Genomic DNA, 25,613 nt, shown 5'->3' with positions numbered 1-25,613 from the left:
CCTGATTGGCGATACTCCCAAACGAAGTGGAAAGCGATTAGCAGAGAGCTCGCTGCGTTCCCCCACCATTTTCCAACCTGCGCGTCGCAGTTATGGACTCTGGTGAACTGATTTTATGAATTTGAATAACATCATTTATATTAACTCATTATTATACATACAAACAATAACAATTACAAGCCAGGATCTAACATTGATATAACACGTTTAATTTTTGTAATAGCCAACTCTAATTGATGATCCGTAATTTCAAAGGAGAATACAAATCTAATGAATGATTTGTTTAAAACTAGACATTTTATGATAATCCTCTCTTCATCGTGCTCGTCATCAATTTCGCGCAAACAATTAGCAAATGTCGTTGGGGGAACAACATTGGAATCAACTTTCACAAAAACCATATTTGTTTGTACAGTATTTAAATCGACTGAAAATAGTTTTGATTGCATTTCGTTTATCGAAGAAGCAAGAGTGTAAGCTTTTCGATGATCGTCTTTTAAATTTGGAATATTTTCAAGAGCTATGAATCCAGCTGCAGCAAGAATACCGACTTGTCTCATACCACCACCAAGCACTTTTCTTACTCTTCTTGCTTTGCTAATAAATTCTTTGTTTCCGCAAAGAAGGGCACCAACAGGAGCACCTAAATTGAAATATTATGTGTATAAAGTAAACGTAATTACTATGAAGAATAAAGTATGGGAAGAAAAGTTAAAAAATAATACCTAAAGCTTTGCTAAGACAGAAGGTTACAGAATCAAAACCAGAAACAATCTCTTTTGCAGGTGTGTTAGATTCTACAGATGCATTCCACAATCTAGCTCCATCCATATGTAATTTTAAATCATGATTTTTACAAAACTGCACTAATTCTTTAATCCAACGTTGTGGAACAATCATTCCATTTAATGTATTCTCCACAAGCACTAATTTCGAGATGGGTTCGTGATCTCTGTCTCTATGAAGTTTAGACTCAAGTTCGTCAAAATCGAACGTGCCATCCTCATTACTTCGTAATGGTCGTAGATTTACTCCACCAAGTTGAGCAGCACCACATTGTTCGTGTAATAAACAATGAGCAAATTCACCACAGTATGCCTCACAGCCTCGCTCGTCACAATGGTTCATAACTATAATTTAATACAAATGTATACATACAAAACAAATACTATGTACAAAAGCATCATTTATACAACATACATATATGTATGATATACTGAAAGTGATGCAATATGATAAAAAACAAAATTAAATACAATTAAATTTATAATGCTTTCTGGAATTAATTAATTTAATTGTTACAACTTGAAACTAGGTTGAAAGTTTAACTTAGGACAAATTTATTCTTTCATACTTACTGGCAATTAAATTTCCCATAGTACCAGATGATACAAATATTGCAGCATCCATTCCAACCATCTCAGCAGCTTTTTTTTCTAATTCTAGCAATTAATAATTTCTATATAAGTAATATATATCTAAAGTATTATATCTAAGTATAATTATATTATATCTAAAGTATTATGTTAATTTTAACAGAATTAAAATACCACAAATCACATATTATTGCAGTTTGCAGTAAAAATATCAATACCTTTTACAGTTGGATCTTCTTCATAAACATCATCACCAACTTCGGCATTACACATTGCTTCTCTCATTCTTTTTGTTGGTTTTGTGAAAGTATCACTCCTGAGGTCAATGACTGTTGTCTACAAAAATTGTGTTTCATTATGTCTAAAATCTTATGAAATACAGATTATTAAATAATTTTATGTATTGTATCTTACATGATGGTCATTAGAAGTTGAACTTGGAGAATTGTTCTGATAATACATGATTTGCTAAATTATTTACTTTTTAAGTTACCTGCTGCTTGAGAATTGCCAAGTTATATAATTTTGTTGGATACAATCACCTATATAAAATAAGAAATAAATATAAGTGAAATATTTAGTATGTATTGCATAAGCAAGTTATAAGATGTATCAACTTAAAATAATTTATAAATTATTGTACAGTATATAACTTGTACTGTAATATTTTATAAAGATGTAATAATATTAGGCGGATCTATATTATTTCCCTTAAGTACGTCAATCGCACATCTGAAGATGAAACTATGTGTCCGACGTGGCTTAATTTCCGTCCAGCAAATCTTATATAGCTAAGGCCGCCGATAAATTATACATAATGCGTTGATAAAATATATACATATTAATAAGTGTTTAGTAATTTTCCCATAAATAGCGTTTCAAAAGCGATAAATTTCTTATAAATGGTTGCCCAACTTATTATCATTTTTACTGACTTTTAAATACATGCATGACATACGTATGTTGCCGCCTTCCTAATTCATTACTTTTCTTTTATGCGCCTACATAAGGGTGGTCCACGCAAAGTGTGCACCTTTATAACTTCCAATGTATACATGCAAATAATAACATCCTCAAGATTTAGTAGTGTAGGAAGATCAGTCGATAAGCTAACAAATAGTTTCCGCTATTTTTTAATAGATGGTGCTACTAATCCACCTAATTTCGAAAAACTGGTTGGTAAGTACATACATTGTTGAGTAGTTTCCGCCATTTTTGTATAGATGGAACAGAGATCAAATTTCTAATCAGTTTATTTGAGATATGTACTTACATATGTACAATTCAAGTTGTAGGATTAACTATAGTCGGGTAACTTACAAGCAACTAAAACAAGATTAATATCAATTATTGGTAGAGAAATTGTTGGTCTTCAAGAATAATATGGAAAATAAACGTATTAAACCAAAGTTATATTTAAATGGTAAATAGTAAAAACGTTCTCTATGCTGTTTATTCCATGGTTTCAATTGCGCATGTGTATTTAATAATTGTTGTATATAACCTATGACTAACAGTTGAAATAACGGACAATTCTTATCGTTGAAAACATTTGAAAGTCTGTAAAAATATTGTTTAATTGTTGTAATAACTTTTCTAAAGATATTTTCATTTTCCAGTTGTTTTTTATTTTTGAAACCATACAGTTTACATAAAAATATGGTATAATTGGATCAGGAAAAGTTGTAAGTCTTAGTTATTAAATGTAATAATATTCATGATAATAAAAATTTATCAGTTAAAGTCCATTTCATACATATGTTTTTATTACAATGTTGCATTATAAACATTGTTTAACACAGTTCTCGGTTAACGGTTAAAAAGATTTATATGCATGTATCTACATACATTATGGATTCATACTACATATTCATTTAAAATCATGCAGACAAACAACTACAATGAAGATACTTGGTTTATGATAAAACAGTAATTCACATTTTCATACAAACAAGGATTTTCTATCGGTTGATTGGTCAATGTATATGCTTTCTAGCCAATGAAATTTCTTTGGAAACACGTCATTCAGCGATATGAGCGCTACTATGCAGCATACCTTCAAATCACATCCCCCCCTATCGTTGCTTGCATAAGGAGGAAAGAAGATGGCCGTGAAGAAGGAGAAAGAAAACAATCTCGAAGAGCGTTGAAGGTGGTAGAAGAACACGGTGCCTCGAAGAAGAACGAGCCACGAATCGTCGAAATCCGATCAAGCTGAAGTTACTTGCACCAGCAGCGTACGATAAACGCTCGAAAAGAACGTGAAAACGAGTGTTGGATAGTTACATGTGTGTCCTTGCGACAAAAAGTTCAGTCTATCGAGGATCGTCCTTGGAATCGCCCGTCCCTGAAGCCGGCTCGAGGAGCTGCTCGTGATCTCAAAAACAAAAATGGCGGACGTTGACTCGAGGGTGGATCATTCGGATCCCGAATTGCGGTTTCTTTCCGTTGACAGGAATAATTTCAATGATCCCGCAACACAGGCGGAATGGACACAAAAGAAGCTCGTTTGGGTTCCGCACGAAACCCAGGGTTTCGTTGCAGCCGGGATAAAGGGTGAACGGGGTGACGAGGTCGAGGTGGAGATTGCCGAAACTGGAAAACGAGTTCTCGTTGCAAAAGATGATATTCAAAAGATGAATCCACCGAAATTCGATAAAGTTGAAGATATGGCTGAATTAACGTGCCTGAACGAAGCCTCCGTACTGCATAACCTCAAAGACAGATACTACTCCGGCCTGATTTACGTGAGTTTGACAGATTTCCTTTATTTTTTGTTATTAATACTGTCAACAGAAAATTTCAAGGTGTTTGCCCTCAACAAATCTACAATTTCTCTTTTTTTCCAGAAAAGTAAAAACAAAATAGGTAATTCAGAAATGGTTGAAAGATTGGAATCATCGAAAAGGCTGATCCTTCTTTCTTTTTCTTCTCTCCTTTTTCCTTTTGTTAGTACTTGTTCTGTTCTTGTAAAGACAGTTGTAAAATGTTAAGTTTAAAGTCACTCATAAACTGGATCATTTGTTAAATAACAAAATTTCAATTAATTTATTAATTTAATTATCAATAGAAAAAGTAAATTACTACTGATATACAGATAGACTGATTATAGTTATCTTACATTTATCAAAGGATCAATAGATACTATGAGATAAATGCATTTATCATCCACATTTGAAACTATGGAAAGAAGAAAACATTTGACCATAACAGGTTTAGCACAGCTGATGTTTAAAGTTCACTTTTGTGAATAAAATTTTGTTTCAAAATGTGTTTAGTCACGTACTTTCAAATAATTATAATTTCAAAATATTGCTGTAATTTTAGTTAAATGTTAATTATTGTTGTTACCAAATTTCAGCTATACTTTCAGTGTCAATATTTATTGAAAATCGAAACGTATAATCCGAGATAGTTTCTGAAAATTTTAATTCTAACGATTACATAAGAATGAATCGATCGGTTCTTTTTTTTTTCTAATTTTTACTTGTGTTAGAAACGAGAGATTCAAAGTAAATCAAACGCGTCTGTAAACAAAGCACTGACCTAACTCAAGGCTCTTGCTGAATTTAATTATCTCGCGTTGTTGTGATTAAGTTTTCTTGCCCTCCCCCAGTATACTTTTAATTAGAATCATCTATTTCTGGTATTTTACTGGCGAAATCGCGTTCACTTATCATCGTATCTCTGTATCATCAATAATGATGACATGCAAAGTACCATTTTTTTTCTCGTCAGCATTTAAGCGCTTTATTCTGGAAAGAAGTAAAAATAAACAGCTATAAAACAATGCTAAAAATAGAATTAAAGAGATAAAAACTTGTGATTGTCGAAAAAAAATTTCGTTTCCATTCATAAATAATTAATGAATTTAAGCGTTGCATAAATCTGTTCCTATACAATATTCCATATATTAATAAATTTCTAAATCTAAAAATACTTAACAAGTAAATCTGCTTGCGTTAGGTTACAAATTAGACAAAGGATATAATTCTAGGACATATTTTAATACGATACCGTTCAGATAGCTACGATAAGTGCACGCTATTAATATTATTAATATATCATAATAAAAGCTAAGTAATTTTGAATAATTAAATTCTATGAATGTTATTTTCAGATATTGTTTTTGTTCGTTGAACCACGCTAAGGAATCTGCTGATAACGAGTCTGTCATTTTCGATATGAAATTTAGAAGTACAAGGAAAGATAATTTGATAAATATTAACAGTACCGTTAATTCCGCTACTACTATCAGTAGTTAAACGACATAGGACGGCGTTAGACTGATAAAATTCCATGAAAATCTAAATATGCATCGAAATGACCAAGTATCGGAATAGATTTGTACAAAGATAGAATTTAAATGTGAATCAATCTGTAACTCGACTATACTTCGTTTCTTCACTGTTATCATAAAGACTGATAACGGCTGTGCCTTATTTCCACGTAACATTGACTCATCGTAATTTTTAGTTCTTTCCGAATGTTGTAGTATTCTTTTGAAATATGTAGTCGTCGTTCCTTTATAAATGAATCGTTTCAATTATCTTCTATTTTACAAATTATATTTTATCAAATGTATAGTATATAATAACGTTTCCATCCAAAGTATGAAATCATTGAAAATTGAAAAAGAAAAAACAAATCAATTCCAGATAAAATTATAAGGAACAGAATTGAAGATCGCGCGCTGTTTCATCAGTTGGTATTAATTAAAAGAATCGCGGTTTTTATTGGACCTTACGATATAGAAATATCTGCTTACGCATGGCAAGCATTCTAGGACAGCAGAGAATGACGTCATGCATGTGCCTCGTATGTGCTGATTTTTCTTCTTTCGATTCGCGATATACATATGTCGCGTGTTCCGACCCAATGGTCCAAAAGATAATGGACATATTAAAATCTTTTAAATAACATCTGGTAGATATCCTAAGGTTCTTTATCAATAGATGGTTCTTTATCAATAGATACCTTCAAAAGGAGTGAAACTGTGAAAACTATAAAAGAATGTTACGATTGCCTTTAATGCTATATAAAGGATACATATTTCTCCTTTTTTTTTACTTATAATTTTAATAATTGTTCGTCTTTATATTCTCGTTACGTGCGTCGAATGCGCTTAATTCGTTTAGTAAAATAGTCGTTCGAGTTGAGTAATTTCGCTAAACGAAATCGAGTGAAACGCCCGGCGGGGCGGGGCAAGGTTTATTCGTCGAAACGAAACAAGAGCAAGCCGTTATGGAAGAAAATTTTCGAATTACTTGAACGTTTCGGTCTATCGAATTTAGGAGAGGAGAGAAGAGAAAAAGAACGATCAAGGAGGAGTCCTTATAAGGACGTAGTGTCCTTAACCCGCTTCCTCGCGGTACCGTAAACGTTGTCTCCGTGTAATACACCGGTGACGAGCAAAACAGCGAAAGAGGGAAAGAGAAAGAGCCAGTTTCACTGGAGAACTCGGTGCCTTTTATAGTCAACGCAGGAGTTTCGGTCTTCTTAGGAAAGAAACCGAACTCTGACGAAACCGCACAGATTCTGGGATATGGATTCGCTCGAATCGACGACACTCCTTCTTCCACTCGTTCTTATCCGACTTTGCTTATCGTATTTTCTGTATTCTCTTATTTACTCTCCTTGGATCATCAGGCAAAAAATCGTGATGAAATTTTCAGCCCGCTCTGTTGCACCGATATTTGTTTCCCTAACTGATGTACAGAAATTCATTTTCTTACTATACAATCTTTGTTTGCTACGTTTGTATTAGAAACGATATTAGGATACCTTTTCTTTTTTCATTTTCTTGTGTAACAAAGTTAAGAGAGATGCAGTTTTCTCGAAGAGGGAGTTAGAGCCGGTGGTTGTTAGTGAGCTATAACCAGGAATGTTGGGCAGGTCGACGACACGACACTCTTGGAGACCGGTTTCGGGGACCTTCGAGCAGAGAGAGTTCTGTTTTAAAAAAAGGGAACAAAATAGCCGTGGATCCTTACTTTGCATTGAGACTTTGTCCAATTTCGGTTACCTTCATTCTTCTTGTTACAAAAAAAAAAAAGAGAAACAATTTTCCTTTGACACTAGAACTACCGACGTTTCATGTACGCTTATTTTGAAATTAAAAACAATGTAGAAAATTAAATAGATAAAGGATGAAACATTTAAATAAAAATACCTCGATAAAATTTATAATTTAAAATAAGAACTTGAAACTAATCATTTCGACTGGTTTGATAGTTCTAGTGTTAATTAAAATTTAATTAGAATTTATCAATTAATAGAAATTTAAAGATCCAAGATTTTAATAAGATTATTTTAAAAACAATTGAGAAATAACATTGAATAAGTATTATCGTGTAATAATCAGATCGTATCTACCGATTATTAGCTCATTATTTAATTATATTATATTCCACCGAATATACCGGAAAGCTGTTCTCTTATCAACGATACCATACGGAGCAAAGTTATTTAACCTCTTATCAAACGACTACCGGTGCCATTTATCGGACAATGAATTACTTGAACATTTTTCGTCAACGTGAAACGTTTGTTTCTAAAATATATTTTCTCGTACGCGTTCAGGTCTTATTTGTTCGCTTGTGCAATAGCGTACGGTAACAAAAATCAAAGAAGAATTTATGAAATCCTCGTTGAACGTTTCCTACTTGACATTTTTTCGTGGTTACACATCACCATGAACTCGTGTAAACGTGTAAACCGATCCGCTTGCTCATCTTTCCGAAATGGTGACGCATACCATCGGCTTTTCGTTCCGTTTAACTCGTAAATTATTCATCGAAGTGAAAAAGAAAGCTTTCGACAAAAGTAACAACCCATGGCTATGATTGATCTCGTAGGAATTATTGAAAAATTGTAGGAGGAGGAGGAGGAGGAGGAGGAAAATATACATTCCGCGATACGTTTATCCGGAATGCGATTTTCAAGTAAAAAAAGAAAAGTACGTATCTCGATTTCGTTGTTCTTGCTCGTTCGCTTATTCACTGTGGCCGTTTATCAATTTATGGGGTTATTGATGGTTAAAGTGCAACGCGTATGTAGCAAATCACTGGATTAATGTGTACGCTACGCAACTTCTTCGAGTGGCTCGCGTCTTTAACAATAGTTTATTGTAAAATAAAACTGAACGGTGAATATTATTTTCTTCTTTTCTAGGAGCATGTATATTATTAAGTGATGATTTATGATTTAAATTAATAATTGAAACAAACTTGAACACGGTTCCATTTTTGTTATAATTGGCTTCTAGTTTTAGTTTTTTAATTATATTATCAATTTTTTGATTTTCGCTTCTCCAGAAAATAATGATGATGTTTCAAGGTTCCACTCTTAAAATGACAAACGACAACATTTCTAAATAGAATTTGAAATTATCATTATCTATATGCAATTAGGGCCGACTTAAGTGGCGAGCTAATGAGGCAATAACTTGAGCGCCAAAATGTAAAATTCTTTTTTTCTATTCTTTGAGACATGAAAAATGAATTTGTTTCAGCTTTCCCTCTCTTTATATTACTCATTAACTAAAGCAAAAATCAAAACATTAGAAAAAAAGATTATAATTTTTAAAAAGCAAATTAATACAATTAAATTATTTTCTGTAAAGCGTAATCCCGTTACTTAACATTAAAAAACATAAATTAAGACAAATGCTGATTGGCATTTTTCGACACGATAGGAGGGCGCAAAAACATGGAAAATAGCCTTAATTCAGCCCTGTATGCAATATATCAATATATTGTTTATTGACTTTTGCAAAAATATGACATTCTTGCATTAAACCAGAGATATGCACTTCCCACGTTGTACGACGTTCAACGACAGATTGAAAAACGTGCTCGGCAAGCTACGATTACCTTCAACTTGTAACATTTTTTAAGTAATCGGTTTACGCGTATTTATTTTAGTTAACCCTGAACTCGTTACGTAGGAAGTGGCGGTACAAACGTTACATATGTATTTGCCTCGTGTATCATCGCGGAGGTCATTAAGTAACAAGTTTATCCAACAATAAGTAAAATATAAAAAAAAATATTTCAAGAAAAATGATTATCTCCGTTGAAAAATTGTTGTCGTTGACCATTCGTCAATTCATGATCGGTGGTATGATTCCAGACGTACTCGGGGCTGTTCTGCGTGGTGGTAAATCCATACAAGAGGCTGCCAATTTACACGGAAAAGATAATGGAAAGGTATAAGGGTATTAAGAGACACGAGGTTCCACCCCATGTTTTCGCCATTACGGACACCGCATATCGTTCCATGCTTCAAGGTAATTGATTCGTCCATTTGTTTGTTCGACCTCTACTTTATTCCATCATCGATATATTTATTCGCTCCTCCGTGCATTCACTCGAGTTCGTTCCCTTCTGTAGACCGTGAGGACCAGTCGATTTTGTGCACCGGTGAGTCGGGTGCCGGGAAAACCGAAAACACGAAGAAAGTAATCCAATATCTGGCATACGTTGCTGCCTCGAAGCCAAAATCAAATGCGGTAAGTTAATGACTAAATCTTTTTACTTCTTCATAGGATTCATATCTGTAGGGATTTCTCTTTTTAGACCTTATCCCCCTCGAAGCAATTAGAGTAATACAGGGATAATAAATTGACTTCCTGAAAGAAAAAATTAAGAGTTGAAAGTGTATTTCTAATTTCTTTTTTTCTATTGTATATATTTTCTTTGATAGTTTAGAGTATATGGTAGGTTAAAACTGTACTCTAGTTTTATTCTATTGTATATATTTTCTTTGATAGTTCAGGGTATTTTTATATCACGATATTTTGTATTTTTAGCTGAACAAAGTTTTTGTACATGTTTTCTTTTACACTGGTTTGTCTTCCTATTCACGTAGTGTCCATGCACAGAGTGAGAATACACATTGAAGATATAAAAAACGTTTGAAAGTATTAAAATAAGGAACAGGACGGCATTCTTGGAAACGTGTCTTCTAAGATTCAGCAAACGTGTCTTCACAGTGCCACGAGCAATACAAATAATTACAAGTAACGATAAAAGTGCACCGTCTTAAGTTTGAAAATTAATAAATCGATAAGCGTGTTCAGGATATTTGGTGGAATATTCGTTATCATGGTTATTGACATTTTAGGTGTCTACAATTTTCTAAATCATTTTCTAGCATCCCCCTTCGATTCGGTGCATGAAGATTTCTGTAAATACTTTGTTTTTCTTCTATTTTCCCGTGCATGATGCTTTCGGTAAAATTATAAGTATTAAAATGAACTTTCAAATCAAATGAAAAATTCGACGATTTTATAGTTTCTTTAATATGAAAGTTTTATTTTGGTCACGATAATCTGAAAAAATAATCATCCACAAATTGGTACACGTTATCGGTAGAACGATAATTAATCGGACATGGAAGTCCGACCTCAGTTTCCGTATTCAGATAAATTTTCCTACGAGGAGAGATATAAAGCTTTACAAAATTAAGTCATCGTCTAACTTGATTCATAATCATAAAAACAGTCGAGGATAATTTATTTCTGTTTCTTTTCCACGTACAAAGTATCGTGCGTAATTAATTAAGTGCACTGCTAGGTACTTGCTAGACAAATTAATATGCTAATCGCACGACAACCGTGACAACAATTTAATTGAAATAATACGTGTTCTTATGGGACAAAAAAAAAAAAAAAAAAAAATAGATAATAGAAGGAAAGAAAATAAATGAACGTTATTACGCAAGAATTGCGTGAATTGTTTATGAAATCGTTCGTCGAATACTGGAAGACTGTTCTCGGATCGCGATAGATGACGATAGGCCATCGTAGATCACTGGCATTCGAAGGATCTTTCCTTTTTCAGTGAAACGATCCACTTATCAGCCTAACTCGGCTTTGAGTCATTCTCGTTGAACTGTTCTGACTCACCGTATGCTTCGAAACTTGTGCTCTTATATAGGAAAAAAATTACGCTCGTCCCCTTTTCCTGCGACTTATAATTCGTTATTAATTACACTACGAATAGTTTCGAACACAAACTCATTAACCCTCGGAAAACGGACATTTTAGCTCATGTTCATTTTTACCCTTACTTATGACATCATTTTATTAAATTTAATTATATAAATTATGTGGGAAATTATAAATATATTTCATCAAATTAAGAAATAAGATTTTTCTATATTTTGCATATTTTATTTTTCTACCTGGGTCGAACGATTACAAAGGTTAATATATAATCGATAGAAATTTTTTGAAAACAAACAGAAAAACCAAAATTATCAAGGTTTTAGATTCGAAAGGCACGTAAGACGTAATTTTTGTCGAAATTATTTCGAATCGGACTCGCGAACCTGAGGCTCGTGAATTTAATTTTGCAAATTCTTTCATTCCCGGTGCTGACTTTCGGCGGCCACGACACACCTAGACACCGAGTCCAGCATTAATCATAGTAAGTCAACAACATAATGATCAACATTCCGCTCACGCGATCATATACGCTGCTATGTATTTGCCTTCCTTATATCTCTTCTTTCTCTTTTTTTCTTTTTCTTTTTCTTTTTCTTTTTATCTTTCACCCCACTTTCCTTGTTTTTGAAGCTTGTCCCACTAACTGTTTGTACCTTCTGGTTTTTGGACATTTTATCTTTCCTATTTTAATAACTCAGCCAACTTCCTTGATCATTATGCGCACGTAAGAGTGTACGTCATTGCATTTCGTTTGAGAATTCTTCGTTTATGATTTTTTTACGATCTCTACGTTTAAGCGACGTTCAATTGATTTTCGATGGAAGAGTAGCCTCTTTAATCTCACTCTACTAACAAGTATAAAGTTAATCGAAACGAATAAAGTAGTTAACATTATTATGGTTTATCGGACGATTTAAGGGGAAAATAGTATTTGAAAATTCTAACAAATTTTTCTTATCTTTCTCGCTGCTCGCTGGATTCAGAGTTCCGGAAATGTTTCGGATAAATTTGCGGTAATTAACGTGAGAATCGACTAATTAAATTATTCATTAACGTGTTCTGTGTCGTGTCTGGATGTGTATGTACATGTGTTGTGTGCTTTTTAAGTATTTTTTAAAATGTTTTCTTTCTTTCTCCTTTTTTTTTTACTAATGAATAGTAGTCGTAATATATTAAAGCTCCTGATTAAATAATAATTCCTGTCTGCTTTATGATTTATTTTTAAAGAGTCATAATTATCGATATTACTTAAGTCTCAAGTAAACTTTATTATAGTTCATTATTTTCCATTAAATAAAGTTCAACTAAATAAAGTGCAAGTAGTCACGATATTGTAATTAATTGCTTTAATTACAGGTTGAGGTGCTATTATAGTAATTGCGTTTTTATAGAGGCAATTAATTTTAATACAATGCTTGCTATATTTTGTATAAATTATTTGTCATACTATTTCTTAAAAAATAATTGTAAACAAATATTATCATAGAAAGTTGTATCAAATATGTTAAATAATTAATAGGGATTTCGTGTATCTTTAGAAATTATTTTTTCACGATTTGTAAATTCTTTTAATGTTAAGTACTTACATCTGTAAACTACATTAGTGAATAACTTTTTTTATTATTACAATAAGTTTATCAACTTGTTTTCCTGTTTTTGATAAGTGTTAACTAAAAAGCAAAATGTATATTTTATGTATATTTGAAAACATATTCAGCCGATGGTACAGGAAAAGTAATTTAAATGTCGTTATGTTCGCTCGATGAATTCAAATTCTTCATTCTAAGTGGTTTTCTAATTTCTCACGATAGGGTGAATTGGAACAACAACTGTTGCAAGCAAATCCGATTCTGGAAGCATTCGGGAATGCCAAGACGGTGAAGAACGACAACTCCTCAAGATTTGTAAGTGGAAAAGCAAATATTCTTAGCTTCAACCTCGGATTAAATTGAAGCTTGCAAATTCGCAAGTTGTATTTTTAAACAATAATCGAAGATTTATTAAACAGGGTAAATTCATACGAATAAACTTCGACGCTTCCGGTTACATCGCTGGTGCGAACATTGAAACTTATCTATTGGAGAAATCAAGAGCGATTCGACAAGCGAAGGATGAAAGGACTTTCCACATATTTTATCAGCTCCTCGCTGGTGCTTCTCCAGAGCAAAAGAGTAAGCTACATTCGATATACAAAGTGTCTCAGGTGTCGGGTAATACACCCGGACGGGGGGTGATTCTATAAGCAAAGATAAGCCAAAAGAAAAAGGATACATTTTTTTCGTTTGAGCTTTCATTTTCGAGAAATTTGAGTTCGAAAATTCGGCGAGTACATCTGCACTGATAATAGACAAGGACCCGAGGTGTACCTCACCGATTTTCTTCGTTTTGTAATATGTTATGGTACATTAAAAAATGTTAGACACGTATTTTTGTACGTGCTAATTTGTTCATTTAAGGGTTGAAAATCACCATCAAGGGTTACACCGAAAAACTGCTTTTTCTACAGATCTTAAGAACGAATTGGAATTGTTTAATACAGTCAATGGGAAATTATTTTTCATGAAAGGACGACATTATAGGAATTATTTCTATCCTAAAGGGTTGCATCCCCTTATATAAAGAAAAATAACACTTTTCTAGCGCTTTCTTCGAAAACGAAAAGTCAGACAAAAATCACCCCCTGCTCGATTTTACTGTCTGATCTGAGACACCCCCTATACACGATTCAAGATTCATATGGTATTTCAATTTATTTAAATAAACTGACTCGATAATTTTAATAATTTTCAGAGGAATTTATTTTGGAAGATCCGAAGCACTATCCGTTTCTGTCGAACGGCGCGCTTCCAGTTCCCGGAGTGGACGATTCAGCCGAGTTCTTCTCAACCGTGAAATCCATGCACATCATGGGTATGACGAACGAGGACTTTTCGTCGATATTCCGTATCGTGTCCGCGGTGATGTTGTTTGGTTCGATGCAGTTCCGTCAAGAAAGGAACTCGGACCAAGCTACCTTGCCGGACAACACCGTAGCCCAAAAGATCTCGCATTTACTGGGTCTGAGCGTCACAGAAATGACGAAGGCCTTCTTAAAACCGAGGATCAAAGTAGGCAGAGACTTCGTTACGAAAGCACAGACGAAAGAGCAGGTGGAATTCGCGGTGGAAGCAATCTCGAAGGCCTGTTACGAGAGAATGTTCAGATGGTTGGTGAACAGAATCAATAGATCATTGGATCGAACAAAGAGACAGGGAGCCAGTTTCATCGGTATCCTGGATATGGCTGGTTTCGAAATATTCGAACTGAACAGCTTCGAACAGCTCTGCATTAATTACACAAACGAGAAATTGCAACAGCTGTTCAATCACACCATGTTCATTTTGGAGCAAGAAGAATATCAGAGAGAGGGAATCGAGTGGAAGTTCATCGACTTCGGATTAGATTTACAGCCAACGATTGATTTAATAGATAAACCAATGGGTATCATGGCGTTGCTCGACGAAGAATGTTGGTTCCCCAAGGCTACAGATAAAACGTTCGTCGAGAAATTAGTAGGTGCTCACAGCGTGCATCCGAAGTTCATGAAAACAGACTTCAGAGGCGTGGCAGACTTTGCTATAATACACTATGCCGGAAAAGTTGATTACTCTGCCGCTAAATGGCTAATGAAGAACATGGATCCCTTGAACGAGAATGTCGTTAGTCTCCTTCAAAGTTCCCAGGATCCATTCGTCTGCCACATCTGGAAGGATGCTGAAATCGTTGGCATGGCTCAGCAAGCGTTAACCGATACACAGTTTGGTGCAAGAACGAGAAAAGGAATGTTCAGGACTGTGTCTCAATTGTACAAAGAACAACTGGCGAAATTAATGGTCACTCTGAGAAACACAAATCCCAATTTTGTAAGATGTATCATACCGAATCATGAAAAGAGAGCCGGAAAGATCGACGCTCCATTGGTGTTGGATCAGTTAAGGTGTAACGGTGTTTTGGAAGGGATTAGAATCTGTCGACAGGGATTCCCGAATAGAATACCGTTCCAGGAATTCAGGCAGAGATACGAGCTTCTTACTCCAAATGCTATTCCAAAGGGATTCATGGATGGAAAGAAGGCCTGCGAGAAAATGGTAATGATCAGATTTTTATCTTACTAAAACTTACCATTGGGTTTGACTTTTAAAATATTTTTCTACATGTATCTTTCTAATCTGTTTCAGATTCAAGCCCTTGAACTGGACCCCAATCTCTATCGCGTCGGTCAGTCGAAGATTTTCTTCCGTGCTGGAGTTTTGGCTCACCTTGAAGAAGAACGCGATTATAAGATCACGGATATTATTGTGAATTTCCAAGCATTCTGTCGCGGTTTCCTTGCTCGCAAGAACTATCAGAAACGCTTGCAGCAATTAAATGCCATCAGAATTATCCAGAGAAACTGTGCGGCTTATCTGAAGCTCCGAAACTGGCAGTGGTGGCGTTTGTACACCAAAGTGAAACCACTGCTGGAAGTAACTAAACAAGAAGAAAAGTTGACTCAGAAGGAGGACGAACTGAAACAAGTACGGGACAAGCTGGAAATGCAGTTGCATTCTTCTCAGGAATATGAACGAAAATATCAACAAGCCATCGAAGAGAAGACTATGTTGGCGGAGCAGCTGCAGGCTGAAGTCGAATTATGCGCGGAAGCTGAAGAAATGCGAGCAAGATTGGCGGCTAGGAAGCAAGAACTGGAAGAGATTCTCCACGATTTGGAGGCAAGAATCGAGGAGGAGGAAGAACGAAGCGCCGCGTTGACTCAGGAGAAAAAGAAATTGCAATTGAATATAAGCGATCTTGAAGAACAACTAGAGGAGGAGGAAGCTGCTAGACAAAAATTACAATTAGAAAAAGTACAATGCGATGCGAAGATTAAAAAGCTTGAGGAAGATCTCGCGCTTTCTGATGATACGAATCAAAAGTTATTAAAGGAGAAGAAGATCCTCGAGGAAAGGGCGAACGATTTGTCGCAAACTCTTGCCGAAGAAGAAGAAAAAGCAAAACATTTATCAAAACTGAAAGCTAAGCACGAGGCGACGATTGCGGATCTTGAAGAAAGGTTGTTGAAAGATCATCAACAGAGGCAAGAAGTAGATAGATCAAAAAGAAAAATAGAAACTGAAGTATCAGATTTGAAAGAACAACTGGCTGAAAGAAAGACACAGGTAAAATGCATTTAATAATAGCTATCTTCTGTTCTTAGTACAGTAATATCACTGATATTTATATTTCTTTTTATAGGTGGAAGAGCTTCAACTACAATTAGGTAAACGCGAGGAGGAATTGAATCAAGTAATGGCGAAGATGGACGAGGAAGGAGCGGCAAAGGCTCAAGCTCAGAAAGCCCTCCGCGAGTTGGAATCTCAACTGGCCGAACTGCAAGAGGATTTGGAAGCCGAGAAAGCCGCGAGGGGAAAAGCAGAGAAATTAAAACGCGACCTAAACGAGGAATTGGAAGCATTGAAGAACGAATTGTTAGATTCTTTAGACACAACTGCTGCCCAACAGGAATTGAGAAGTAAACGGGAACAGGAATTGGCTACGTTGAAGAAGAACTTGGAAGAGGAAACGTCGATGCACGAAGCGACCTTAGCCGATATGCGTCACAAGCATACTCAAGAACTGACCGCGTTGAACGAACAGATGGACGCGTTGAAGAAAACGAAGGCTGTTTTGGAAAAGGCAAAATCAGGTTTGGAGGCTGAAAACGCTGATCTAGCGACGGAACTGAGATCTATCAGCGCTAGCAGACAAGAATCAGACAGGAGAAGGAAACAGGCTGAACAGCAACTTGCCGAAGTGAATGCAAAACTTGCAGAGGTTGAAAGGAACAGACAGGAATTAGTAGAAAGAGTCACGAAATTACAACAGGAAGCCGAAAGTGTGATGCAGCAATTAGAGACTGCAGAGTTGAAGGCTTCTGCGGCTATAAAGGCTTCAGCTACCTGCGAATCTCAATTCACAGAACTGCAGCAGCAACTTGAAGAAGAAACCAGACAGAAGTTGGCTTTGAGTTCGAAATTGAGAGCGTTGGAAAGTGAGAAGGAAAGTCTTCACGATCAGTTGGAAGAGGAAGAAGAAGCAAAGAGAGCACTAGATAAACAGGTAATGTTAATAATAATACTAATAATAAAATTTAAGCTAAACGGTATGATTGCTTAAAACGTAGGTTCTCGGCTTGAATGTACAATTGGCTGAAGCTAAGAAGAGAGCCGAAGAAGAAGCTGAAGCTGCTGCAGCGTTGGAAGAAGCTAGAAAACGATGCATGAAAGACATTGAAGCGCTTCAAAGACAAGTTGAAGAATTACAAGCTGTCAATGATAAATTAGATAAATCGAAGAAAAAGGTTCAAGCAGAATTGGAAGATAGTATTATCGAGCTTGAAGCGCAAAGAGCAAAGGTTCTGGAATTGGAGAAGAAACAAAAGAATTTCGACAAGGTAATTATTTGCAAAATTACAAAACTTCGAACAACTCAATTTTCACTTGATTTACTATTCAATTTTTATTCCTTTACGGTTGTAATTATTTCATTAATATAGCTATTACTATTCTTAAAATTTCTATTAATTTTTTATTAATAGTATTATTACTCTTTTGTTTGTCTAATAATTAACGATAGTTTGAGGAACTTTCTGTGAGTTTTTCATATTATTATTACTAATTTAGTGTTTCACAAAATTTTTTGAGTAGATAAGTTGAAATTTCACAATAGTAGTAATAAAGTTGGTTCGTTACAGCTTTTATTTACGTTAACTGCATTAGCTACGTTTCAAAATGTAACAGAAATCATATTTGTTATTAGAAGAAATGGAAATCATTGTTTTTAACATCACTACCAGGTGCTGGCCGAAGAAAAAGCCGTCTCGGAGCAATACGCAGAGCAGCGCGATGCCGCGGAACGCGAGGCTCGGGAGAAAGAAACTCGTGTCTTATCTTTGACTCGTGAACTTGACGAGATGAACGAGAAAGTCGAAGAACTGGAACGAATTCGCCGTGGTCTTCAATCGGAGCTGGATGAACTGGTGAACAACCAAGGGACAGCAGATAAAAATGTGCACGAACTTGAGAAAGCGAAACGAGCTCTCGAATCTCAATTGGCGGAGCAACGTTCTCAAGTAGAGGAACTTGAGGATGAATTACAATTTACGGAAGATGCTAAATTGCGATTGGAAGTAAACATGCAAGCTCTAAGAACTCAGTTCGAACGGGACTTGCAAGCTAAGGAAGAACAAGCTGAGGAGAAGCGAAGAGGATTGGTGAAACAGTTACGCGATCTCGAGGCGGAATTAGAAGATGAGAGGAAGCAAAGGGCTGCTGCTATTGCGCAACGCAAGAAGATGGAGGCAGATTACAAAGATATCGAACAGCAATTGGAAATGCACAATAAGGTTAAAGAAGATGCATTGAAGCAATTGAAGAAACTTCAGGCGCAGATAAAGGATTGTACCAGAGAAACTGAGGAAGCCAGATCAGCGAGGGATGAACTGGCAACGATTGCTAAAGAAACTGAAAGAAAGGTGAAGAGTTTGGAGGCAGATCTGATGCAATTAACCGAAGATTATGCGAGTAGCGAACGAGCAAGAAGAGCCGCGGAGAACGAAAGGGACGAGTTACAAGAGGAACTGAACAACAATGCGAACAAAGGGACGCTAATGCTTGACGAGAAACGTAGATTGGAAGCTAGAATCGCGACGTTAGAAGAGGAACTTGAAGAAGAACAATCGAACGCTGAGTTATTAATGGATAGAGCTAGAAAAGCCCAGATCGCTATTGAGCAGTTGACCAATGATTTAACAACGGAAAGATCGACTACACAGAAATTAGAATCGCACAAAATGCTATTGGAACGGCAGAACAAGGAATTGAAAGCGAAACTTACCGAATTGGAAACAGCTCAGAGAGCGAAGACCAAAGCTACGATCCAACAATTGGAATCGAAGATCAACAATCTTGACGAGCAACTGGAAACCGAAGCAAAGGAAAGATTTGCACAGCAAAAGATTAATAGAAAATTGGAGAAGAAATTGAAGGAATTGAGCTTACAGTTAGAAGACGAGAGGCGAAACTCAGATCAATTTAAGGAACAAGCGGAGAAAGTGAATGCTAGAATGAAAGCTTTGAAGAGACAACTTGACGAAGCTGAGGAGGAGATTAGTAGGCATAAAGCGATGAAGAGGAAAGCTCAGAGAGAAATGGATGATATGCTGGAATCTCAAGAAGAGCTAACAAGGGAGGTAGCAAATCTTAAGAATAAATTGAGGTGAGTTTTAATTAATTTGCTTTCTTTCTATCACATTTTTACAATGCATATGTTATTCTTATTTCGCTTGCATTTGAAAAAGTAAAGTACATAAAACGTAAAATTAAATATCAGTGAAAATAAGACTACAAGAAATAAGTAAATAGTTGTAGATGAAAACAGAGTTAGTATGTTTATTCAGATAAATGAATTGTACAGCACCGAGCATAGTAGGCTTTCCTAGGAAAAATGTTGGTGTCCCGCACCTTCATTTTAAGAAATTCTGCTTCCCCTGTAACACCATTTTCCCTAGGGAAGTCTTCTGTGCTCCAGACTGTACGTGATTAAGTTACTGAAGATATTCTACTGAAATATCTAGGCATCGAGGAAAAAAGAATAATTCATACCCGACGTGAAAAATGGAAATTCTTCAGGTGTCAAGAATTCTCTGATTTTTGGTTAGTTTTAACAATCTACATTTTTCAGAAATCAATCTAAATACAAATCTGCATCACAGCAGCTAGCTCATTTTCTTCACTTTCCATAATAATATTCAGTTGAATTCACAAACAGTAGTTTAGTAATTACTCTGTTCATAGATCTTGCATCACTACTGTATCCTCTGCTTTAGAAACGCAAATTTCTTCATTAATTAGTCAGATTAAACATGTTTCATAAAAAATTCAAGAAAAGACATAATCATCCCTAGATAAAGAATAGTCAATTCAATTTCTCTGATAGATATCTAAAATCATTTCACTTATTACTAATAGTAGATTGTGTTATATGTTGTTAGCAAAACGATGATTTTGATTTATGGATATTTTAATAAAAGGAATAAATATTTGATTTGGCAGACGAGGAGGTGGACCTCCAATAAACCTTAGTTCGACGCGTTTGAAACGCGGCTCGGTTCAGACCGGTGGCTCCGGCGACGATTCGACGACGCAGGACGAAAGCATCGATGGTGAGGAAACTGTCAACTGAACGAAAAAACACACACCGCTTATTGAACCCTCACAACGCAGGAAACTCATAAAAATCCCAGGTCCAAGAGGTGCGTGCAAGATCCACTTCCGTTCGGACGAAAACCGAGTTCCAAGCGCAGAACTCGTTTCCCCAAGTTCTGGAGTCGATTCCTATGCACCCAACGATGCCATTAGATGAGGGCGGCTTTCTTCTGTACATAAGAGACCCGGCAGGGCCGTACCGAGTAGTATTTTATTTCCGTTTTTGCGGAACAAGCGCAGAAAATGACGAATTCCTTCATTTTTATAATAAAAACCGATACAAGTAAACCTTCTCCACCTGTTACCAATGAATTCGTTAATGATCCTGGTTGTTAGTAATTTCAAGCGATGATGTCATGATTAAATTTCTATTAAATTTCTTTCTAATAAATTCAGCGCACGTATCTCGCGTGTATACGTTAATGCCATACCGTATTAACGGCGCTGAAATGCCATACTTTATTTAAGCTTTACATTAGTAATTTTCACAGCTATCCAATTTTTCTGTAAAGACTTCGTCATTTTTTGTGAAAAATGCTACTATTCGTCGGGTAAGATTGAGACTAGAAATATATTATTGGGGCTGCATAATCGATAACGAATTAACATCGCATTTAGGCAGCATTAATATCTATTATAATTATATTATAGTTATTATTATTATTATTATTATTAATTATTATTATCGCAGTTTTTATTTTTATCGCGAAGAGCATCGTAATATGTTATTTGTAATTATTTTTTAATAATCGAGCCAGTGATGGACGATTTAGGTATCGTTCCGAGAGGTCAAAAAATCAAAAATATTCTAAAGTAAAAAAGAACAACCGATTACACTTTATATTGTATTAATCAAAGTGTTCGAAGAAAATGATTTTTAAAAAAGTACCAGCTGCATTTAAATAAGTAATCGATCCTTCTTTTGAAGTAATTAAAATATTGTATCGTAAAACCATTCTAAAAATACTTAATAGGATATAAATAGTATCTTGCTTGAAAGGGTAATTTTAATTTGGACACCGTGTTTTGAAGAAATAAGTATTATTATTTTTAAGAAAAGTTTTACACTAAGAAGACTCTTTACTTTTAGTTTCAGTTCATTAATTTCGTTCTTCTTGATTTTACTTCAAGTAGTAATTCTTTTTTTTCCAATTAAATTAATTTCGCCTTTCGGAACGAACCAGAAATCGACGATCGAGATTTATAAATTGGTACTTAGGGCCGATCATAGATCGAAAACGTTTTCACTTTATACGATTCCATTTTGAATGCATCGAATAATCGATGATAACTGTTGTCAATATTTTTCAGCGTGTGCACGTGTCTACAACTACCTATACTAAAAGGTATAATCAATTTTTATGAAACACCGCGTTGTTAACGTTTTTTACATTTTTCAGAAAGCAGTTACAATTCCATCGATTGGATTTCACTTGGAATAATGGTGTATCGACAATTCTTGATGCGTTTGAAATTGAATGTTCAAAAACTGCTGAATGATTATGAGAAGAAAAAAAACACATTAATGTTTTTATACATGCATTTTTTTACATGTGCATTTTCCGTGCATTAAAAGAGAACGCATTTTTAACCTCTTTTTGCCAAGATTTATAGGTGAAACAAGCGAAGAAAATAAGGAAACAAGTTTACATACCGCAGTTCACCAGAGTCCATAACTGCGACGCGAAGATTGGAAGATGGTGGGGGAACGCAGCGAGCTCTCTGCTAATCGCTTTCCACTTCGTTTGGGAGTATCGCCAATCAGGGCGAAGATGCGCACTGGAGATGCGCTAAGAACGAAAATTGGTCTTTTCGCAGTTATGGACTCTGGAGAACTGCGGTATACATGGAGAAAGAATTATTTTTCTTCAAGAAAGGAAATAAATAACGAAAAGAAAAGTATTGTTCATTATAACAATTGAAATTAAATCAAAACGTACAAAATAAGTGGTTAAATCCAATTTCATGGTTGTTAACTGAAAATTTTAATCATTGGTATAATCAAGTGAGTGCTGTAGAAGTTGGTTCCACATTTGGAACAAGAGACAAAAAGAGGTTAACGGGCGGTTAATTATTAAGTGTACGTATACATGTACACATATACAGAGTACTCTATAAATTATATTATATCTAACGAATAAGTAAATCTTGTACCAACTTTTACAGGATATCACTTCACTATAAATGAGTCGTTCATTTGCCGAATTGATTAACTTCACAAAAACAAAAAATGAGGAATTGTTAAAATATACAAACTTAGGCATCAATGAAGTGCTTGGTACTAGAATACATTGGAAAAGTATTTGGAATAATTAGGGATATTGATCATGTGAAAAAATGAAATTTTTTGATACATTTAATGTGTACAGAAATACTATTTGCTAGATGCTGCATGCTTTATAATGTACTCTGTATATATCATCAGGGTTATCATATTTTTTGATACGATTAAGTAATTGTATATGGACAAAACCGGCCTGTGTTTTTTTACAGTAAAAGCTTTCTAGTGACTTTTTAGGCGAGCTTTTCAAATTTGCAATTGAACTGCCACTTAACACACCGTGGACGATTATTTTCTCCACGTAACGATTATAATAAAATCTGAAAATCTTTTCAATAAATTTAATAAACTTTATATACATTTTCGACGGATTTACTTAATAAGAAATAAATTATAATTTCATAAATAAAAAGAAATACTGTATTGAATCATGTCCATCGACGGGTGAATATTTTTTCTTATTTAACTGCGAATCAGTGTCAAGAACGTAAGAAATACTGACCTTCAATTTTAGTACATTTTATTTATGCAAATGACTATAAAATAATTGCCATTTTTTAGGAATATAAATTCCAACGGGATTGGAACGAGTAAGTGTAAAAAGGGATAAATGACCTGGAAGGATAAACAGAAGAGGTCAGCAATAGACGAATAAGCTTTGACCAACAAACTAATAAACTGTTTTGATACCTTTTATATAAATATACGATATAAATCGATCAAGCATTTATGATACTTGAGTATATTCAAAAGAAAGACATAATAAAATCTGGAAAATAAGGAGAGTAGAAAAGTTATTTGGTCAGTGATTTTCAATCAATTTTTTACCAATTTATATGTACAGTTACTTTTGATATTCTCATTATTATTAGTATTATTTAAGAATTGTTAAAAATGCAGTAAAATGAGATACTTATTAGGAATGAAAAATGATGATTTGTTATTTTAATAATGTTACCCAAATTCGGTATAAATATTCTGGCAGAAATTAATGAAGATGGTAGAATTATAAAAAACATGATTTTAAACATTCATAATATTCAGTTTTTGTATACTTAAGGAATTTTTATTTAATGTCGTTGCATTAAATCGTATATATTAGAACAGTTTATTTATAACTTAATAAATATGTATTACACTTGTATGTTTTAATTTATTGCTATCATTACTTAATATACATATAGCATAGTGGAAAAAAGATAATTGTAATATCAAAAGAAAAGCAAAGATTGAACAACACTGAACCGATAATGTTGATAATTTATTCCACTTTTTCTGATAACTGTTCTTTTATCTCTTTTAATTTACGCGCCAATCCTGGACTTGCAAGATCTAAAGGAGTTTTCTTCTCTTTATTCGGCAGTAATATATTGGCACCGTGTTGTGCCAGAATCTTACTTTCATCAACACGATTTTCCTCGCATGCTAAATGTAGCGGGGTATTACCATCAGCATCTTTACTATCTAAAAAACGATCAAATTTATAGAATATTAAATACTAAAATCGATCAAAGAAATTCAGTAATGCCAACCTATGTCTATATTCTTCCCATATTCTAGGAGAAGTTTCACGATGGCAGCGTTTCCTTTTGATGCTGCTCTATGTAACGGTGTAGCTCCACGTTTGTCTGTAATATTAACGTTTGCATCTTTTTCTAGTAATGAGACGCAAATAGACTTCCAGTTTTTTGACGCAGCATACTGTAAAGCAGAATGGCCTTCCTGTGTGGTAGCATTAACATTTGCTCCTTCGCTTAATAACGTTCTGACAACTTTTTCACGACCTGCTGATGCTGCCAAAATTAATGGTGTCATATCCATCTAAGTACAGTTTAACATCATATTACTTTGAAGAAAAATTTCAATTTCAGAAGTTGTTTTCAAATTATGTTGCATAAAAATAACTATTGGTAACACTGACGAATTAGAACTACGCAGGAGTGAATACCGTCTAGTCACTATGAAAGTTCTCTAGTTATTTACGAGTTATTTTATTATTTTGATAAATTAGTAAACTTACATCATCAATAGGATCTACAGGCACATCGAGAGATAACAAAAATCGGACCAAATCGTCATGGCCCCCGAGTGCTGCCCAATGTATTAGCATTCGACCATTCTAGGAGAACAAATTTCAACTATAATGTAACCTTAAAAAGTATACTAAACAAATAAATACCTACACTATCTTTTGACAGCTTTAATTTTTCGTTTTCGCTTAGACGATTTTTAATATCTACAGTTTTACCACGATAAGCCATATCATGAAGTAATTCGGACATCTTTTTTGTTCCTTAAAATCCGCAAACAAACCAGGAATACACTACAATTTGAATGATCACAACTGAACACGCCCTCTGTTAAATTCTCACTTCAAACAAAAAAGAAACGTTTACATACTACATCAAAAACTAACGATTTTAATACATTATTACTTCACAGTATTTTCTATGTGAATATTACACGATGTACTGTGTAATAGTAGGAAACCTATTTTCTACTGTGTAATATTTAATTATGTGTAGAACCTGGGACATCACCATTTTTTTTAGGCAAATCCACCATACTCGATACCAATGACTACAAATCCAACAAAAGTACTTATACGTGCCTTTGTTTTCAAACGGTTTTGAATTTGTGCCTGCATCCTTTACAACTATGTATCCCTAACATCTTTTACATCTCTGCATCCCTTACATCCCTGCTTGCTTTATATCTAG

The 25,613-nt window shown here is 34.7% G+C and overlaps 3 protein-coding genes across 11 annotated transcripts; 1 reads left to right on the top strand and 2 right to left on the bottom strand.

Annotated features, from left to right (window-relative positions):
• Positions 1–37: 37 nt before the first annotated feature.
• LOC117600294 (uncharacterized) lies at positions 38–2,476 on the bottom strand. 5 transcript variants are annotated; one of them, XM_034315552.2, is made up of 6 exons: positions 2,335–2,476; positions 1,791–1,918; positions 1,595–1,712; positions 1,359–1,442; positions 726–1,130; positions 38–643 (listed from the first exon to the last, which is right to left on the bottom strand). In XM_034315552.2, exons 2-6 carry the CDS (start codon positions 1,836–1,838, stop codon positions 174–176), a joined length of 1,125 nt encoding a protein of 374 aa, XP_034171443.1. In that variant the 5' UTR covers positions 1,839–1,918; positions 2,335–2,476; the 3' UTR covers positions 38–173. The 5 variants fall into 5 exon arrangements, with proteins under 5 accessions (XP_034171443.1, XP_034171442.1, XP_034171446.1 ...); XM_034315551.2 differs by having other exon boundaries at positions 2,312–2,466; XM_034315555.2 differs by having other exon boundaries at positions 2,363–2,459.
• Positions 2,477–2,668: 192 nt separating this feature from the next.
• zip (myosin heavy chain 10) lies at positions 2,669–23,900 on the top strand. Of its 5 annotated transcripts, none has more exons than XR_013063532.1 (14): positions 2,669–2,799; positions 3,373–4,123; positions 9,510–9,666; positions 9,770–9,888; positions 11,786–11,809; positions 13,140–13,232; positions 13,337–13,499; positions 14,119–15,455; positions 15,546–16,526; positions 16,603–17,466; positions 17,531–17,800; positions 18,203–19,623; positions 20,460–23,380; positions 23,455–23,900. XR_013063532.1 is itself a non-coding variant. In XM_076692576.1 (14 exons), the coding sequence occupies exons 2-14, from the start codon at positions 3,767–3,769 to the stop codon at positions 20,639–20,641; spliced, it is 5,907 nt and encodes a 1,968-aa protein (XP_076548691.1). In that variant the 5' UTR covers positions 2,669–2,799; positions 3,373–3,766; the 3' UTR covers positions 20,642–23,900. The 5 variants fall into 5 exon arrangements, 4 of the variants coding, with proteins under 4 accessions (XP_076548691.1, XP_076548693.1, XP_034171372.1 ...); XM_076692576.1 differs by having other exon boundaries at positions 20,460–20,569; positions 20,631–23,900; XM_076692578.1 differs by lacking the exon at positions 23,455–23,900 and adding an exon at positions 19,982–20,060 and having other exon boundaries at positions 20,460–20,599.
• Positions 23,901–24,022: 122 nt separating this feature from the next.
• LOC117600295 (uncharacterized) lies at positions 24,023–25,309 on the bottom strand. The gene is made up of 4 exons (XM_034315556.2): positions 25,077–25,309; positions 24,914–25,012; positions 24,426–24,714; positions 24,023–24,357 (listed from the first exon to the last, which is right to left on the bottom strand). Exons 1-4 carry the CDS (start codon positions 25,173–25,175, stop codon positions 24,155–24,157), a joined length of 690 nt encoding a protein of 229 aa, XP_034171447.1. The 5' UTR covers positions 25,176–25,309; the 3' UTR covers positions 24,023–24,154.
• Positions 25,310–25,613: the final 304 nt, after the last annotated feature.

The sequence above is a fragment of the Osmia lignaria genome, chromosome 15, assembly GCF_051020975.1.
Source record: "Osmia lignaria lignaria isolate PbOS001 chromosome 15, iyOsmLign1, whole genome shotgun sequence".
Classification (NCBI taxonomy): domain Eukaryota; kingdom Metazoa; phylum Arthropoda; class Insecta; order Hymenoptera; family Megachilidae; genus Osmia; species Osmia lignaria.
Note: the sequence above shows the minus strand (reverse complement) of the source record. Positions and strands in the feature narration are given on the sequence as shown.